The sequence below is a fragment of the Falco punctatus genome (genome assembly GCF_963210335.1).
Source record: "Falco punctatus genome assembly, chromosome: 9".
Lineage (NCBI taxonomy): Eukaryota > Metazoa > Chordata > Aves > Falconiformes > Falconidae > Falco > Falco punctatus.
The window spans coordinates 5,612,649-5,629,931 of NC_137589.1; the positions used below are offsets into that span (position 1 = coordinate 5,612,649).

The window sequence follows — 17,283 nt, forward strand, 5'->3', positions numbered from 1 at the left end:
TATAAAGAAAAACAGTCAAACAAAAATGAATGCTTTGCTCATCCTTAAATAGTTTCAGAGACATTTCTACACATCTTTTTCATTACAACCCTGACATGGTTTGCGAAGTAATTCCCATTTTGCCCACCTAACGTTCATTAATGTTGTTGATAAAAGCAATACAGACAATCATAATTACTTTTAGTCAGAAGCCATGAACGAATTAAGAACAGAAAAAAACATTTTTCCTTTGTTTCAGAGGAAGTCATATGTCTGCACAGAGATTACAAGAATTGTTACTTATGGACAGAAAGGATTTAAGGTGCCACCTTAGAGTGGCACCACATATTCCCAGAGAATGACAGCTACACAGTTTGTCTTTTAAGACTGCGAAAGTTTACTAAGTTACACCATTTAAAATAATATTTTAATGTGTTTTTCTGCTAAATTAATGCTAATAACATGGCAGGACTTCAAGACAGTTTATTTTTCTCCTTAATCTCCACTGGGTTGGGCTTGGTTTCAGCCTGGCTGGGAGGTCATTAATTAGACTTGATTTGCCAGCCAAGCTGGTGCTCACCTCACACACACTTCACTTTCTGACGCTGATGGGACTTCTGCTAAGGGGACTCAAAGAATGCCATAAAATTCCAGCATTAGACTAATCTATACACAGAAATGGGAATGGAAGACACTTATCAGGAATACGTTACAATAAACACTGGCGTAGCTCTAGTATGTCAGCCAAGTACAAATGTAGGTCAGCATGAAATGAAAGAGGGATTTGAACAAGAAGTCATCTGCAATTACGCACTGTTTTCATTCCAGCATGCACCAGAGGCCTCAACAGGATTGAGGTCCCTTGTTCAAAGTCAGTACTAACACGCATTTAAATAAAATAAAATAAACCAATGCCCTGCAGGACTTGGACTGTAAATAACAGGCACGGTAGAGCTGAGGTTAGGGATGCATCACAGCAGCAAAGAGAGTGTACAAAGCTTTCCAACTACTCAAAGCAAAACAGTATTCAAATTTGCTGTGTTCCACATAATGCAGAGCTTTAATATTCTTCAATTGCTTATTTCACAACTTTCTCCTAGTCAAATCCTTTACTTATAGATTTCTGCAGAGTGTCATTCGACTGGCTGATGTGATATTTTTATTGTTTCTTTATGAAACAATATGTGAAACTGTATCAGAAAACATCGCTTTTGGTAGAAGTGAAATGCTGCTGTTAGACTCTTCTGGCACTACAACAGAATTGGCTCAATGCTAGTAACAGCAGAAATGCTGGAAAGGAAGGTATGAACAGTACTCACAATCACAAACCAGCATGGCTTTATTACTACAAAAGAGATATGAAGACCATTCTTTCCTGACATTGACAGCCTATGTGGAAAGCAGTACCATTTGTCCTTTTACATTACAGAATTAAGCAAATAAGTATTACCAATTACGGTATTTCATTAAAATGCAATTTGACTGCAAAGGAACTACAACACAAGCTATGAAAATTAAGGCAGGACTTGCCCTAGACAGAAGCCAGCACAATGTTTTAAATAAGGTTTACACCTTTTATTGGCACTGACATTCGCCCACAATTTATCTTGGTAAGAGCTGCCCATAGGTAGACACTAAGTTTTATAAAGCATTCCAAGAACAGGAGTGATAGCAGGAAACTTACATTGCCATAAAAAAGAGGCAATCCCTGAAAACCCCCTCCCATTTCATTCACTAAAAAGAAGGTCCAAGTTCTGTTCCTTCCACAAGTAAATTCCTTTGATTTCAGAAAAACATGAAAAACATGTCTGAAAACCAAAACCAGCAACAAAAACCCCCAGGCTTCTTGTATTGAGGTGATAAGCCTTCTCCATGAGAGTTCTGTGACATGTTTATTGCTTGGCATTTTCACCTGTCACCTATTATGGCAGAAGCAAAAGTTGCTAGAAAGATATTATGAGGCTGTTTGCATCAATAAACAAAACAGATTTTCGTTGTTAGTATCAATAAAAGGAATAAAAAAAAAATATCAGAAAGCTTTTCTAGTCAACTGCAGAAATCTTTTTTTGTACATTACAAAATACCAAGATTTTGATGGCACTTCAGATCCTAGTAAAGCTTCGATGTCCCACAAGAACAGTGAGGTAGATACATACCTCACTTAACTCAGCCTTCTTTAAATAAAGATCCATAAATGACCTGAACACTAACAAATCCCAGGCATGTGGTCCAAACTGTCCACTGACACCAAATTTAATGAAATTGCAACCACTGCTTTATAATGAATATGAAAGGATAGGAGGCACTCAGATTCAGACCAGGATGGGTATTAGGATTTACGTTTTTTTACAGCCTTAGGAAAGAAATTAAGAAACTCAGTGGCAGTAGTTGTACAAGTAGGCAAGGCAAGGGCAGAACTGTTTCATTTTGATGCAGTACCACCGATCTCTTCCTCACCTGTGGAGCCTTTCTGTGCCTTACACCGCCTCTGAGCACTGCGGTACCAGTGGGACAGGGTGCAGCACCCTGGGTACCCCGTACCACAGCACAGGTAGTATGCTTTCCCAGGATGCATTCACAAAAAGAAACATTTCCAAAACCTACAGAACTTCAGATTTGTTTTAAAGATATTTTAAAGAAAAAGAAATAGCTGCACCAAGCTATGAGCTTACTGAATCTGAATTTGAACTATATCTTAATAAATAATGAAAATATATTAAGGAGTTAGAACATATGAAGTACTTCTAGCTATTTTAAAATATTTTTGTCCTTAAATTATAACTCATTCTTCTAGTGGTGGAGCTGCACTGTGCACTAGGACAGCTGAGCACTTTCTTCTTTGTTGAAGTATCTCTAAAACAAAGCGAAACTGAACAGGTTGAAAATAAGCCATAACACTGCTGAGCTGGAAACAGAATGAAACACTATTTTGAAAGGCTTAGAAACAAAATTTAACAAGATCTAATACAGCAAATACAGAAGAAATTAAATTTTAGTTCTGTTTTCTAGAGAAAAGCAAACAAACTCTTGGAAAACGCATACAGCATGCACCCCACATACTCTGTTACAAGAAAATAACTTGGGAGAAGAGTACACTTTGTTGAAAGCATATAGGAATTGGAATTACCTAATATTAGAAATTTTGAAACACTGTATTTCAAGTTCCTGCTTGTTATGAGAAGCCTTTGAAGTTAGGAAATCAATTAGTAGTGCTTTCCAAAAAAAAATTCTGTAAAAATCCTGCTCTCATTCTGGGAGAAAACTTTGTATATATAGTTTATTTTCAATTTTTCCCTGCCAGGCTTCAAAAGCAAAAACACTGAAGAAGAATGTTTTCCATACCAAAAATTCAGTTTGTTTTTGTCTGGGTGGGTCATCATCTCTCTGCTGGAAAGCGTGACCTCGATTTCCCCGGCACAAGAAGGACCTGAATATCAGTCCCCCGTCCTGATCAGTGGGCTGTAATGCATCCAGCTCCCACATCTCCCCTGTGTATATAATCTGAATTCACTAATCAATTGGGGAAGGTGGAGGGTGGGGGGAAGAGGAAAGGCCCCTGCCTGGGCAGGAATTCCTGGCCAGAAACAGGGAGTATTCGGAAGAAAGGGCTTGGGGCACTTTATGGTGCTCAGGGGGCTGGAACAAGGACAAAAGGATGGTGTTAAGAGAAGCTGATGAGCACGCAACAATAATTTAAAATACTACCAAAATAATATTACTAAAAAAATAAAAAGCAGCCTCAAAGTTATTTACCTTGAGAGTAAAACCCATGCTCCGCACAACAGTATTTAAGGAGGAACGGAAGGGCTCATTAGTGACACTTTCTGGGGTTCGCAGGTAGTTTCCATACAGCTCTGTCACTACTCGCCCTCCAGACTCGCCTGCTGACTGACTCCCCTCTTCTGCTCTACTGCTGATGGACTCGAGCCATGCAGCAGGTTTTACCCCACCAGGAGCTGGCACAAACCCAGGATGAGTCTAGCTATATTTCACTTTCATCATATTTATTAAGCTGGTGTTGAAGTCAACCTAATTAAAAACTCTCTTCTTGGCTTTTCTGCAGCAGGGTCCAGCTGTTGCGCTAATGATATCATGCAGCACAACTGCAGCCATCTGCGTGAGTAATTATTATCAGATATAGATGAAATAATCCTTTAAACACTTACTATGCTTCCTCCTTCCACCCAAACACACGCTCCGTCACCAGCCTCGTGTAGAAGACAAAGCCCCGCAGCTGGTGAACCAGCAGCCCAGCTGGATGTTGCTGCCTCTCCCTGTGTGTGCCCGGCTCTCCGGGTGCCTGTATTCCTTACTCTTGTACTGAATGTTTAGCTGTATGGGACCACTGAGGAACTCTGCTTCAGCTGCCCGTAACCCCCTAAGAAGGGACTCGTTCCCTTTGTGTGCAGTCACATGCATAACCTATGAGGCAAATAAACTACAAAATAACTGTTACTGAAATGGTTTATAAGGTACAAAACGTTTAACTGTTCACGTTTCTGAAGAAGCATGCAAACACCTAAGCTATAGTCTTAATATTATTATTTTCTTCTAAAGATTTCCAAAACAAATGAATGCTTTGTGTTGCCCTCCTACATTTGGATTTTTTCTGCATTACACATCTTTCTCTCAAACAAATTACCCTGTTGTATAACCGCATTTTGCATAATTTTGGAATGCTGAACATAGTTCTGTTTGTGGTAACTTGCCTCCCATGGACAGATCTTATTTGCAAATGAAATGCTTTCATCTCTGCCATGTAATGGCCTTCAGTACAGTTCACACTGGCTATGAATAGATATATTCAGTCTCCTACCTTTCTTCAGAAATATCTGAAAGAAAGGAGGGGGAGATCTGGGATGTAGGGAGACAAGAATCACATGTGCCAGGGAAACACATGTGTAATCAAGGGTTTGAAGATAATCTACTGCAGTAATTAAAACCACACTCCAATCCTGTTTAGCATATGCATTCTTTTGTTCTCTCAGCACTTACTTCCTAATCATTAGATTGCAAAAGATTAGAAAAAGGAAAGAAGATGGAGAATGAGTAACATGTTTTCCTACAATGAAGAAGGAACTGCAACAGCAGAAAGAAAAACATGTCAGGATGTCCCAGTATTTCATTTTTATTTTGTCAAATCAGTTTGTTGAACAACTTTCTAGGTTCTTATAAACTTGTATCATAAATCACGATCTTAAAATAGCATTCCTTAATGCATAACTCCCAGCAACGCTTTAAGTGGCTCAAGACATTTGTGAAACTTAGTAGTTACTTTCTCAAAGGTTTAAGTCAAAGCTGGACAGCCTTTATAATACACACACCAGCCTTGGACATCATATTGCCTGCTGTAAATAGTCACTTCTAAAGTGGAAATGAATGTTTTAAAATACTGCCTGAAAATGCTATATGTGCACCTTTCCAAATGAAATATAAGTGAGCTTTAGTCTGCTGAGGATAAAATCACTTTCATATAATTTATCCAGGTGATCGAGATGACTTGACTTTCAGATGGAAAAAAGACAGCATAATAGGGAATTCAATCTTAAACTCTTGAGCTGTCATCTGAAAGCCCAAACAAAGCTATTCTGGGCTAACAGTGCTTTGTACTCCCTTATATTCCATTATTCAGTTTGGAGAACAAAGACCACTTTTTGGAGGGAAAGGATTTATTTGGTTTTTAAAATGTAACAGTCCCTTTTTAAAGGCTATTTTCCCAGTATATACCAATTTTTATGTACATATATTATACATACATTCACACATACTCCCATATCCCTTCTATATAGCTAGTATCAGTATTTCTATTGTTCTAACAGGCTTTTTGTTCACCTTCTGTTTCAGGTGACAATACATTTGAACATAACGTTTTGTTAATTGTCAGTTAACAGTGCTCACCCAGGTAGCTGCACTGGTATCTCATACCTGCTTTTCCAACTCATCTGACTCTGTAAAGATCCTACAGAATGAAGTTTGATCCAAAGGAAGAAAGGTTTTTCTAGAAAGCTCCTCTTATCTTTAATATTTATCAAATGTAATGGACAGATTCTCCAGTACTTTATTCCAAGAGGCAACAGGGTTTTCCCTCCCAGCACACACAAACTTATCTTGCAGAAGGAATTTTACTAGCATCAGTTCCTTGCCTGTGCTTACAGAAACATCTCCCTGCAGCTTCACCTTCCTTAATAAGCTGTCCTGCTCATTACATGCTCATTACCTGTGTCTTCCAAGGGCAGCTGGGGTTTTATTTCTTGTTCAGCTATGTCTGCTACAACTGCTGCTGCCGCTGCTGCTTCAGGGGGTGGCTGCGGAGGTGAAGGTGGTGCCTTTACTGGTGTAGTGGACTCCGGGGTCTCAAATGCTTCTTCAGAGTCAGAGCTCCTGGTGAAAATCAAATGAGAGACTAGTGAGCAGACTGAAGACTGATGTTTGCAGGTCGTATTTGGAAATGCAGGGCTTTCTGAGCTGATGGCATAGACCTCAGCTACCAGGCTACCTCTGTATTTCCCAAAGGAGATTTGACACTACAGTATGGTTTCCAGAGCAGAATATCATGGGTATGGTCTTCTCCATATCCAAGTATTTATGTCAATTATGAATTCTTTGTGTTGCAAAACTGAACACACACTTGGAAATAAATCCACCCTGCAAAGCCTGCTTTCCAGTGTGAAGGTGGCTCAACCACACAGACAACACTGACACTCCTGTGTCAGTCTCTAAAACTCTCCTTGGCACAAGCGTACCTAAATCAACTAAAATAAATAAATAGGACCATCTCAAGAGACTTTCATAGCTTCATAAAAAAAAAAAATCATCTAAAATAGCATCAAATTTCTGTGTGTGCTCCTACAGGTGAGAAAGCAGACATGGAGATGCCAGGTGCAGCAAATGGTTGTGTATCCTTCTCCCACAGAAGTACTACATTCTATTTTTAGCAGAATTTTACCCTAGCCCTTTTCAAACGGTAAGTGTGTGGTATTTACACAAGGTAAGACAACCTGTAAAATGCAGAGTCCTCATATTATCAACAACCGTTTTGCAGCACCATGTGCTCACAGGGGCACAAACCCCACCGGGCCCCAGTGGGTTGGTGCCAGCCCAGCAAGGAAACGGCAGCACCCAAAACGGAGCCATTGAAATGAAACGCAGGCTTGAAAGGCAGCAACTGTACCATCTGCTCCTACAGGAGTACAGCGCTAGGAAACTGTTCTAGATCTGAAAACCAGAGTTCTCGTTTGTTCTTAAACCGAACTGAGACCAAATTTTAGCTTATAAACATTTCTTCTTAAAGCCTTTGGGAACAATTAATGCAGTAACAACAGTGCCATATTCAATATGCACTCAACATATGTTCAATATATGTTCAATAAGCATGTCTGTTGGTCAGATGCAGATTTTTGCTGCTGGTCTGTAATAAAGTTAATTGACTACGCCGGTTTCTGAAAGGACAGGACTGATTTGCCTCTATCCATGATTGTGTGCACAGCTGTAGTCTCCACTGCTCCTCACGGCTGTCCACATTCCACATGCCAGTGCAACAGGGACAAAATTTGCCATGAAATGGAAAACCATTTCATCCCCCAGAAGCACTCTACAAGCCATCCTCAATCAAGGACTTCTCTCTTTTTGTTCAAGTTAAAAGACAACTCTGAGCTGCCACATTCTGTTTGGTTTCTTGAAGCTCACGATTATTTTAAGCAGCTCGATGTCAGAAGTACAAGTACAGGATTTGCATTTGATTACATTTGCCTAAATCTATCATAGCATGAAGCTTTTGGTGAGCTGGGGAAGAAAAGACCTCAGAGTCACCCCTGAGAACTTGAGGAGCTCACTGGACCCGATTCTCCACAGCTGCCTCCGCAGAATCCCAATGAGCTCCCACCTCCCTGCACACCATCAGGGCCACGCCATGGCTCAGCACCAACCCGTTTCATCACCTCTACTCCTATGCAAAGCAAAAGGATTTCTACTAGCTAAATAGCTTCAGAGATTTGCCTCAGGGATTTTTAGAGACTTTTTTTTTTTTTTCCAAAAAAACCTTACATCACTGCCTGAGGAACTGCTCAAAAATAGCATGCCTGGCTTTTGATTATATCTGTTGCTGCAGCTCCCCAAAATACCTTCTTTGTGTCATTGTTTAAACCACACTCAGTCATCAGGCCACAAAACAGTCACACTGGAAGAGGTAGGCTGCAGCTTTTAAATTATGTCCCTTCAAAGATGCACCGTGTTTTAAGTTCAAAATATTTTAAGCTTAAGAACAGCTAGCTGCAAAGAGCTTCTATAAATAAAGCTGCACAATAGGTATTCAACAAAATAACGCTTTCTCCTCCTTCCACAGAGCCAGTTGAGGAAACTTTAAGTTGAAGAATCTAAGAGAAACAGAGTTGTGTGATATCTTCCCAGTAGATAGGTGATTCTTGTGTCATAAAAATAAACCTATGAAGTTACCATGTAAACCAACAAAATGAAAGGTAATTCATACCTCTTAGGCTTTCACGATAATTCTTCATTGTGCTACATTTAATCAGTGTTTTACTCTCTTCATTTTGAACTCAAAGTTTTGCTCTGTAATACTGACAGAACAACATTTAGACTCTTCTTTCCAAATAGCCCATATAACATATAAATATATATATACCTGTAATATAACAGAAACTGACAAAAAAAAAATCTCAATTTTCATGTCCTACTTGTGTTTGTAACTGCGTTGTCAAACTGGTTTGATGGAGCAATTCTGTGTCCTCTTTTATTTAAATGGTGGAAAAACTCTGCACATGTTTAGCTCCCTTTTAAATGAGCTACCTTTGTTTACTTGGTCTCTTCCTTGGATGAGGTGGGCATAAGCATTTGAAGTAAAGAGAAATGTCTGTTCTCTTTTATTCATTGTATGAGCTTCCATTCTAAAGAACATCTCAAGTCCGTGGACAGTCAGTTGTGGTGCCTGAGCTCCAGCCCAAGGCTTTGTTTTGCTAGGATTCTGATGCAGTACTCCTAATTTTCAGCTGCACCCCTCCATAAGCAGCAGTATAATCAAGAACTGTCTTAACTGTAACCCAAATGCTGCTGCATTTGTTATAAGAAGCAATCATGCTGGTGGTTAACAAAGAAAGCTCGATACCAGAAAAATGTTCCTTATCACAGCCTGGGATCTGGGAGAGGGCATAAAGCCTGGAAGCACATACCAGGACTATGCTACAAGGTCTACATTACATATATCCTGGAAAAATTAGGTCCTGTGTTCTGTATTCCTTAGTGAAAATAGGGATGGTCTCTCTTGCATAGGATACTTCTCTTAAGACTACAGTCCTACTTTCAAACAGTAAGAAAAGATTTTCCCAGAACAACAGGATATCCTGTGAAAAGGAAATTACATATTTCAGCCAGTTCTATTCATAATGTCTTTTCTCTGAGAAATACAGGGAATACAGAGAACCAAAAAAAAAAATAATGCTGCTGCAAAGTTCATGGTGTAAAACAGATTGCCAAATTGTGATATGCCGTGAGAATTGGCACTGATGCAAGGCTGCACAAGGAGCAGCCACCATGGATCCAGCTGTGGGCAGGCTCTCACGAAAGGAAGAGCCCTTTGTATCATCTAGAATATTATTTTGATGCTCCAGCCAAGGATGAAGCAGGATGAAATTGTTACTGAAACCTCGGAATGAAAAACTTATCAACACCAATGTGATGTAGATAAGGAGACACTTCTTTATGAACGGCCGGGTGCGCGAGTGAGTCCTCTCACGATCAAAGCACACCAAGTTTCAAAATCATATCGCTTATATAGAACTCGTTCATACATATTCATTAAATATTCATGCATAAACATAGTATTTCCCAAAAATCATTAACATACTCTCCTCCCATATCTGATTCTGTGCAGTAAAGGTTAGAAAGGTCTGGAAATGGGTCTAGGGTACTATTTGGGTAGGTGGTCCATGAGTCGGTGGTCATGATCTCCCCCTGCCAGAATTATTTTTTACTTAAGGTAACTGTTTCTTGGCAGGTAACTACAAGTTGCTTCACTCGACTCTCCCCAGTTCCCATTAATTCTACATTTTGACATTTTAGTACATTCTCCTAGGTTACATATAAACAATTATCTTGAATCTTAAGTCTGTTATCTAAGTTCTAAACATTCCTACTAGGTGATTCTGACCAATTCCTTCGGCCTTGGTACGGGGTTATACAGAGGATTTCATAGCAGCTGTTGCTGTACAAATACAAGTTTCATTAAAATATTTCTTAAAACTCTATATTCCTATTAAAATAACTCTATAAAATCAAATGTGTTTCTATAAAATCAAAAGTGGTTAAATAATTCTAACTAATAAAAAATCTGTAACAAGATGGCACTCATGGCTTTTAGAGATAGAGAACTCATTTGCTGGCCCCACCCAGCTCATAATGTTGTGGAGATGGAGCGCGCAAGTGCGGAGTCTGAATCTCCAGGACCAGTTTGTGGGGCAGCGATGAAGGGAAAGCTACAGGAAAGAACATACATTCATGCTTCTCCTTGGCCAGCTTGGGAGATTAGTGGGAGCTTGTCTTTATAACACATCATATTGTTCCATCTGTACCCTTTGGGTTTTGTACATAACAAGCAAAAAAGTGTAGATTGTAGCAGCTACAAAATGATTAGGTGATAGTAACAGACTACCAAATTACCAGAAATATTCTTTCAGTCCACTCTTTCATCTCCCTTCTCAAAAGATAGCCAGTAAACAGTAAATATAACACATACAGATGGGGTTGAGAAGCAGGGAGAACCAAGAAACGCAAGAATCATACCAGACCAATACAATTTGGCAATGCTGCATCAGCTTGTGGAGCAGGAGCACTTCCACTCTCACCTGGCAACTCTGAGGTCCTGCCCAGCCCATTCCACAACTCTCTCGAGGAAATACTGAACGGAGTCACTAGGGCTGACTTTTCTTCACCTTTGGCCTTGCAGAAATCCAGCCTCACAACTGACATTACCTTTTTTGTAAAGCGCAGATGTTTATAATTTTAAGTCCTCCCCCATTTCACAATGAAAAGTTGCCTTTTTGTCACTGTAGCTAGAAGGCACTCAGTAAGCAAGAATGAATTTCTTTGGTCCACTGCCTCTCCTCACTGTCTGCCCTCTTTGGGCACCACAGCCACTGAAGTGAGGTTATCCCACTTGCCACCTGGAAACTTGATTCTTTAAAAAATAGTTTGCAACAGAGCTGTGCCCTTCAGCTGCATCAGGGACCCTGCCACCTGTCTCAGGTTCTTCTGGTATTTACACTACAGCAGTATAATCGGTGCGAGAGTGCACTCTGGTTTCATTTCACAGGAATGAAAGGGATATCTGATACATAAAAGAAATTTATATGCAGGGCTCTGACAGAAGGACTGAGGTCAGCAGCAACACTTCCTGTGGAGGGCTACAAGGGAGCAAATCTGGAACCAGTATGTGCCAAGGGAGCTCCCCAGGGCTTTAGCAGAGTTACTTCACTTAAAGTCCAATCTATATACAATTTTTATTTAGCATATAGCCTGCTTCAGAAAAAAAACACACCCAAAACCCCATGCCTAACCACTTCATGGAGCGCCAATCTATTGGTGTGCAATAGGGACAGTTGGAAGAGGAACACGAGTGTGGTATTTTGAAGTTTTGAAGCCAGGAGCTGGAGTTGCATTACTGAGAAGTTCACTTATGAAGAAATATTTTAAATTTGCATTATTAGTGAAACATGTTCCAGATTAACTGAGGTTTCTCATACCTGTCAGCAGTATCACTGATGGCCAGCTAGCACTCCATAAACTCATCCTTCTCACTGGTACTCCAAAAACTCTATCCACTAATTGTTTTGTCTCTATGTACCTTTGTTTTATTGGCATCATACCAGAGGCAATAATTTCATTCTCATGGTGTATTTGGAAATACAACATATTGGGAGGAAAAAAGTCAGATAATCTTACAACATGCACACAACAACAAATCCAAGCTGTGGTGCTCCGTCACCACCCAAGACTGCTTGGAGGGTAATGAAACAAAAGCAAGGACTCCAAAGCCTTATTGGAGAGCTGTTGTTTACAGGTTGCCCTCTAATTGTAGTGTCAGGATGTTTGGAAACCTACAGACATTAAGGACTGTTCTCAGACGATAAGCAATTCCTACCTGATCAATTTTAACTGGCAGTAACTTCTAAAGTCTTTTCCTGAGATACAGTTGTAACTCCCTGAGGGGGACAAGACAGAAATGGGTATTTTGTCTTTTTTCCATCTCATCTTTAGATCCACACATTCTTTACAACTGGCTAGAGCTGCAGTTCAAGGGGGAAATAGCTGTCCAAGTACATCCATCATCTCTGGGCCACAGAAAACCACACTTGAGTTACCTGCAGATCTGTTTCCCTGGGCCTTAAGAATAAACGGACAAATAAGAATGCACAAGGCACATGCATCTGTTACCAGAAGGACATCAAGCAATGCCTGGTTCCCGTACTGAGATTTCTGTGCATCAGAAGCACTAGCAGGGCTCTGAGACAAATGGGGAGTCCAAAGGTGTGTGATGGGAGGACCCACATGAGCAAGTGCTGGTATAAAAGCACTACCTGGGGCAACACCTAAAGGCAACGCACAGATTCCATCAGACGTGGCCCTCCAAAGCATCTGTAGCTGCTATAAAGTTAAGGTATAAATTTCACATGAGTATTTACCAAACAATTTATCATACACTGTGAGAAAAATCTAAATAAATAATAATAATAAAAAGCTAACTTCTTATAACGTTCTTATAACGTTCAGTTTAGTACTAAAGATGAATTTAGGTTTTCATTCTTGTAAACCCGGTTGGGAGATGAGCTGGAAATAAAAAGAAGGAGTAAGTTCTGTAGTCTCACCTCCATCAATCGTTTTCAGAGATGATCCTCATAAAATCTACATGAATAATTTAGACAAGGACACAGGACTGACTGTATATTTGTGGGGTCAATTTGTTTTGCATGTTACTTAAACAGGCACATATAGTGCACTGGCAAGAGCCACAAAGGCTGACAGATTTGAAAAGACACTCAGTAACTTTAAGCTTTAGAGTTTCTGAAGCCAGAGAGGCAAGACACTCAGAGATGCACCTTAATTTCAGTCAAAGCTCTTTCACTGTGAACAGTCTGAATCTTTTCAGATTTCCTGGTCCATTTTCAATGGTTAAACCGATTTTTCCATGGTTGTTTTTTTTTTTTTTTAAAAAAAAAAAACAAACCAAAGACCCGAACATTCAGGTAGGATGTTTCAGCAAAGCATCTCTCCAGATGAAGATGAATCCCCCTCTCAGCTCTGACACTGAACAGCTGCACATACATGGAATCATCATAGAATCATGGAATGGTTTGGGTTGGAAGTGATCTTACAGATCGGATCATCTCGTCCCACCCCGTGCCCCGGGCAGGGCCCCCTCCCCCCAGCCCAGGCTGCTCCCAGCCCCATCCAGCCTGGCCTTGAGCACTGCCGGGGATGGGGCACCCACAGCTTTGGTCTTGGTTAGTTCACTTCTGCATCCACCTCGTCTGCCTTACCCACTTAGGCCGGGATCTCTTAATGGCACGAACGGCTTCTTGCTGTTCTGCGTGCAGAGTCCAGAGAGGGAAAAACTACTGCTCAGTACCCTTTATATTTGAGGGTGTTTTCCTTCTGCTTATATACAATTCAGTAACTGACAGTCTCTCATAATTCATCTTGTGGTATCACCCATGTTGCAGTTACACAAATTCGTAACACAGATACACATACAATCTCTCCTCTTTTATTTTTTTCTTCAGACTCTTACAGATATAACTCTGGATAATAATTCAAAATCACCGTGAGAGCCCAAATGGTAATTCTTTTCCTGGAGATAAAGTTACCCATTTAGGCCAGCAGCTATTAGCTGACCCGAGGGCCTACTCACAAGCACCAAGAATATTCCATAGCTACAACAAAAGGTCATTTTTATTCATCCCAGCACTAGTTTAAGATAATATCAAAGATGCATCAACTTTGTATGCTATTATTTTTGCAAAGTTATTTGCCTACTCAGTGAATTCCAACTAACATGACATTCTGCAATAATTAGCTTCTCTTAACACGATGACTGTTAGCTATGTTGTTCTTTACCTACATGTTTTGAATATGAAACATCCTTACAGATTTTAAATTTTAATATTAAATTTGTATAGCAACATAGAGAAAACAAGGATGCAACGATAGGCTATTTTAGGTATTCAAGATTAATATTTGGTGTCTGAATTAGTCTACCTATTCAAACGCAGCATCAAAACATGTAATATTAAAAAACAACACAAATATAAGGCATAAACCTCAGAAACGGTATTTCCCTTCTCTGATAAAATACACCATTGAAAGGATAGACCTTCTCAAAAGAATTCAACAGCACAGACAACTCCGACAATGTTTTGCTCAGAGAACAGCAAAACTAGCAAACCTAGCCTACCACAGCTCAAGGGTGCGTGACTTTTCAGGGACCATTCACTGAAAATTATCTGCCTTGCTGCCTCTCACCCCATGGGGAATGTTCTCAGTGCTGGATCTGATGCTCATACTGAATCAGGAGCTGGGGGAGGTACTAACATGTCACTTAGATGTCACCAGACTCCATTTACAAGACAGTTCCTTTAGGGACATATTTCTGACCATTAACTATTAATGGATTTCTCTCACAGTGTTGTAAGGGTATTCAGTGACAAGATCATCTATGCTATGATTAAATAAATTCACAACAAACCTATACTGTGAGGAGACAAACCGCAAAATGGGTCACAAGAAGGGGATGCTGAGAAGGAAACAGTTGGATCACCAGCCTTGTCTTCAGCTCACATCGTGCTCCTGCTGGCATGATAACTTTGTCTCACTGGAACACTACCACTGCTTTGTGCACACATGATGAGAATCCAGCCTTGCATATAAAATAAAATAACGTTTGGTACCCCCAGGATAGCCACAGGAAAACCAGAGCGTACCAGTCTCTGAGGGTCTGCTCCAATGAAATGCAAAATGCCCTAGACTACACCAGAAGTCAATGGGAATTCACAGCTTTCTAGTGACAAGTCTATACTAAGCAAATACATCACCTTATGGAGGAATACTTTTGTCTGCTATCTGGTATGTATGGCATACGTACAGAATATGTATCATATGTGTACCAGAAAAGACAATTACACCTTGCGCTACTCACCTGCATTGCAATGTTGGTGCCCTGTTTCATAGGTTTCTGACTTGCAAAGTCTGATCATCATAACAAAATGTAATTTCATCACAGGATTATTTCAGTTTAATAATGCTGGAGAATAATTTTAGTCTTACTTTGTAGCACTCACCATTGCTGGCCTATAGATCTTCTCTCTATTTTTGCTTTAAAACTGGATATGGCTCAATGAGAAATAGGTACAACTCCAGCTTCTTTAATCACAGCAATTTAAAAACATTTTCTAGAAGAAACCCCTTAACTGGAATGAAGATAATTTCCTAGGTATCTTCATTCTTTATCCTGCCGTCTTTCTGATGCATTAAACCCCTAATAGAAAGAATACTGTAGGACAGAAAATCAGATAGCATTTTTTTCAAAAAGGTTTTTGTGAAAGAACATATCCAATCAAAGCTGGTTTTAACAGAATTATGTTTTGCATTTATGGGTTTCTGCAGCAAAAGTAATATTCCACAAAACCATCCACAGCTTCTTCCTCAGCAGAGGTATTCTGCCTGACATAAGAGCAGGATAAATGTCACACGTTCATTTTATGGCCTGAGCTACAATGCACCAGCGAAGCATCCTTTGCAATTCTCACTTAAGAATAAAGCTTTTGAAGGAAATAAATCCCATTCCACTGAAACGACGAAGACCTACTTTAGTGCAATGCAATTACACAAGAACTCATATTGACACTGATGTGTGCAGAAAGCAGGGCAGGCATGCCTCTCCAGAGAAGGATTTTAATATTATTTCAGCACAAACATTCCTACAACAGCCATGGCAAACATGGCTCCCCAGAAAAATAACCGCTATTACATGAAGGTGATACTTCCTGGCCCACAAGTGATGTGTCATGACAGACACAACATTTCATTTAGGGACACAAGGGAGGAATTCATGCTGCATCGTGCGCAGAAGCAGCCAGAGTCGTTTCCCTCCTTTGTGCAGCTTTCTGCTTCTCCTCCACGCCAAGGGTGTAACATCCTCTGCTGCCCCAGCACATCTCAGACAGTTCAGCTGAAGTGTTAATGATTTGCACCAGTGTAAATTTGGTGTGAATGGGTAAATATGGCTCAGTTATGTACTGCTGATGTAACGTTACTGAGCGACTTCATTGCTTTTCCAGTAACATTTGTCCTCCAACATCAAGTCCTTGGGCAACTTAGTGTCTGAGCTGAGATACAAGAATTTGGATTTTCTTTTTTTACGTAGGTGAGATAACAAAAATAAAGTGCTATGGCTTCCCTTTTCAAATCATGCTGTAGGACTTCAGCAATGGAAAATAGTATCTTGTATGTTATCCAAACCACACAGATAAGTTTGGAAATGTATATTCTAGAATAGATTGTGAAAAGAAACTTATGAATCCTTTAAACATTAATCATTACTATAAAAAGGCCATTTTTTCCTTACACGGTGGTTATATTTCAAGAACAGGATTAGAACTGCAGTGGAGGAGAATTAAAAGAGCATAATCATCTTAAAAATAATGTTGACTTTTGGTTTTTAGCCTATTGTATTGTAAGTAATCTTCCTACCATAACTGATATGGGAAGAAGGAATTATTTTTTTCTGCTTTTTTTCTGCAGCAATTTTGAGAGCATTTTGTGCAGAAGCCAAATTCACACTCCCCCAACAAAAGCCATTTCCTGCTTTCACACAGCAACCAAAAAGCAATGTCTCAAGCTGTGGGAAACCACATCTGAAGGAAAAAAGACTGTGGGATATAACATAACATACTTGCAGCAGCACTTAAAACTAAAATAATTTTTCTAACTGATTAGCAAGAAGTTCCCCATATTGCTTTAAATCATGTTAAATTTATCCTTTTTATTCCTTCTCCTGAGATCTATCAGGGTATGTTTTTCAACATTACTGATAAAAATGAATAATGAAATGAACCCTCATCCTTTCTGGCCAGCCTGCTTTCCCTTTTACTGGCTTCAATCTGAATAATGAAAACATTTACGTTACAGAAACAGGACTCAGAATTGAAGATTTTTTTTTAATCCCTATGCTCTTTTCAGGCAGATGCTTTATTCTCAGAGGAACAACAAGAAAATACCACTTAATTAAAGGCACTCATC

At 39.8% G+C, this 17,283-nt stretch overlaps 1 protein-coding gene across 9 annotated transcripts in view; it reads right to left on the bottom strand.

Moving 5' to 3' along the window:
• TACC2 (transforming acidic coiled-coil containing protein 2) overlaps positions 1-17,283 on the bottom strand; it is a 146,099-nt gene that overhangs the window by 37,946 nt on the left and 90,870 nt on the right. For all 9 annotated transcript variants that reach the window (XM_080401488.1, XM_080401487.1, XM_080401490.1 and 6 more), the window contains one exon: positions 6,197-6,360. In XM_080401488.1, coding sequence (XP_080257614.1) covers positions 6,197-6,360 — 164 coding nt within the window. The remainder of the gene's footprint in view (positions 1-6,196; positions 6,361-17,283) is intronic.